Below are 2,030 nucleotides of genomic sequence, written 5' to 3' on the forward strand. Positions count from 1 at the left end.
TTTTTTTTTTTTTTTTTGAGACAGAGTCTCGCTCTGTTGTCCAGGCTGGAGTACAATGGCATGATATCAGCTCACTGCAACCTCTGCCTCCCAGGTTCAAGCAATTCTCCTGCCTCAGGCTCCTGAGTAGCTGAGATTACAGGCACACGCCACAATGCCTGGCTAATTTTTGTGTTTTTAGTAGATATGGGGTTTCACCATGTTGGTCAGGCTGGTCTTGAACTCCTGGCCTTGTGATCTGCCTGCCTCAGCCTCCCAAAGTGCTACAAGTGTGAGCCACTGCGCCTGGCCCAATTTTCCTGATTCTTAAGTTCATTACTTTCACTGATCTCTCATTTCTTGGGCCATGATGATAATTAAATTGCTGCCTGTGGACTATCATCCATGGAAGGCAGGGTTAAATATTAATAGAGATAAAAAGTGAATGTATATGTTCACTAAAATCCTTATGCACATAAATAAATACAGAGAATAATTTTGTCTAGAAGGCTAATTTTTAGAGCTTTCCTGATGAAAGACATTTTGATTTGATTGGAAGTTTTCTTGGCTTTTTTCCCCCACATCAGAGTGTGGTGGGGATCTTCAGGGCTCTACTGGAACATTTACTTCTCCCAACTACCCGAACCCAAATCCTCATGGCCGGATCTGCGAGTGGAGAATCACCGCCCCGGAGGGAAGGCAGATCACCCTAACGTTTAACAACCTGAGGCTGGCCGTGCATCCGTCCTGCAACAATGAGCATGTGATAGTAAGTGTTCCCTGCCACCTGAGATGTTATATTCCATCGTTTAAAGAGTTTACTGACCCATAAATCATAGTCAGAAAGCTAGGTCAGGAAAATTGCCATCTATGCAACTATAATTCAGATAAATTCTAAGTATTGTTGAGAGAACAAAATCACAGTAACCTGTCAAAATAATTGTAAAAGTTGTTTTAAGAGACTATCAGCTATCACTCTGTGCATCAGGGTCATAGAATAAATTTTAAGAGTGAATGATCATGACAAATAGCAAAACTGGGGAGGCTGTGGGAAGCTAAGCCTACAGCAGCACATAGCTGAATGGGACCAGAGTCACAGCACAAACCACCACGAAAGTTCTGAGCAGATGGGTGGTCCTGCATAATCACTGCTCTTTCCAGGGGTGCAGAGGGCCTCTTGGTGGGAGAGCACTGCTACGTGACCTCCATGTGGCAAACTCCAGTGGTTTCAGGTGTGCCCTCAGCACTCTCTGCTTCCTGCAGTAAAAGAAAGCACATGAAATCCCTGAGTGTGAATAACAGATTGTTAACTGTAAAGTACTATACATACATACGTGTGTGTAGATAGGTAGATTGGATTAATATTAGTAAATTTCTCCACCCAACTTGTGCCTTCTGCAGTATTTGTTATCTCAGTAAATAATTCCAAACTTCTGGTTGCTCAGGTCAAAAATCTCGATGTCTATTTTGGAATCCTTCCTCTCACATCTATAAGCAAGTCCCATTGGGTGTATCTATAAAACTGTCCACAATTGAACTACTTCTCATCGTATCTTCTACTACCACCCCCGCTGTTCACTTGGATTATTTTAGGAAGTTCCACCTGGTCCCCCTGGTTCGGTTCTCATCTCCCTACGTTCTCAACACAGCAGCTTCTGGTGGTTGTAAACCTCAATCAGATCATGTTGCTCCCTTTGAAAATCCTCTAATGGCTTCTCATCTCACTCAGAAGAAAATCCCAAATTACACTTGTGGCCCGCCTGGCTGCCACTTATCTGCTGCCCCTCCCTCTTCTACCTGTTTGTCTTATCTCAAACTCCTCTCTGCTCGCTGGGATCCAGTCACCTGGCCTCCATTCTGTTTCCTGAATGCGCTGAGATGCTCCCCATCTGGCTGTTGCCCTCATCTGGAATGCCCCTCCCGAGATGGCCTGCTCCACACCCTCACTTCATTGGGGTCTTTGCTCGAATGCCTTTTAATCCATAAGGTCTAAGTACCTTATATTACAGACCTCACCCTGGCCCGACCCTTCTCTGCCATGTTGTTTTACA

General features: G+C 44.5%; 1 protein-coding gene across 1 annotated transcript in view; it reads left to right on the forward strand.

Annotated features, from left to right (window-relative positions):
* The window catches only part of CUBN (cubilin (intrinsic factor-cobalamin receptor)), a 347,579-nt gene that overhangs the window by 244,458 nt on the left and 101,091 nt on the right, over positions 1 to 2,030 (forward strand). The window contains exon 48 of the mRNA XM_011968102.1: positions 567 to 748. Coding sequence (XP_011823492.1) covers positions 567 to 748 — 182 coding nt within the window. The remainder of the gene's footprint in view (positions 1 to 566; positions 749 to 2,030) is intronic.

Source organism: Mandrillus leucophaeus, unplaced genomic scaffold (genome assembly GCF_000951045.1).
Source record: "Mandrillus leucophaeus isolate KB7577 unplaced genomic scaffold, Mleu.le_1.0 Scaffold83, whole genome shotgun sequence".
Lineage (NCBI taxonomy): Eukaryota > Metazoa > Chordata > Mammalia > Primates > Cercopithecidae > Mandrillus > Mandrillus leucophaeus.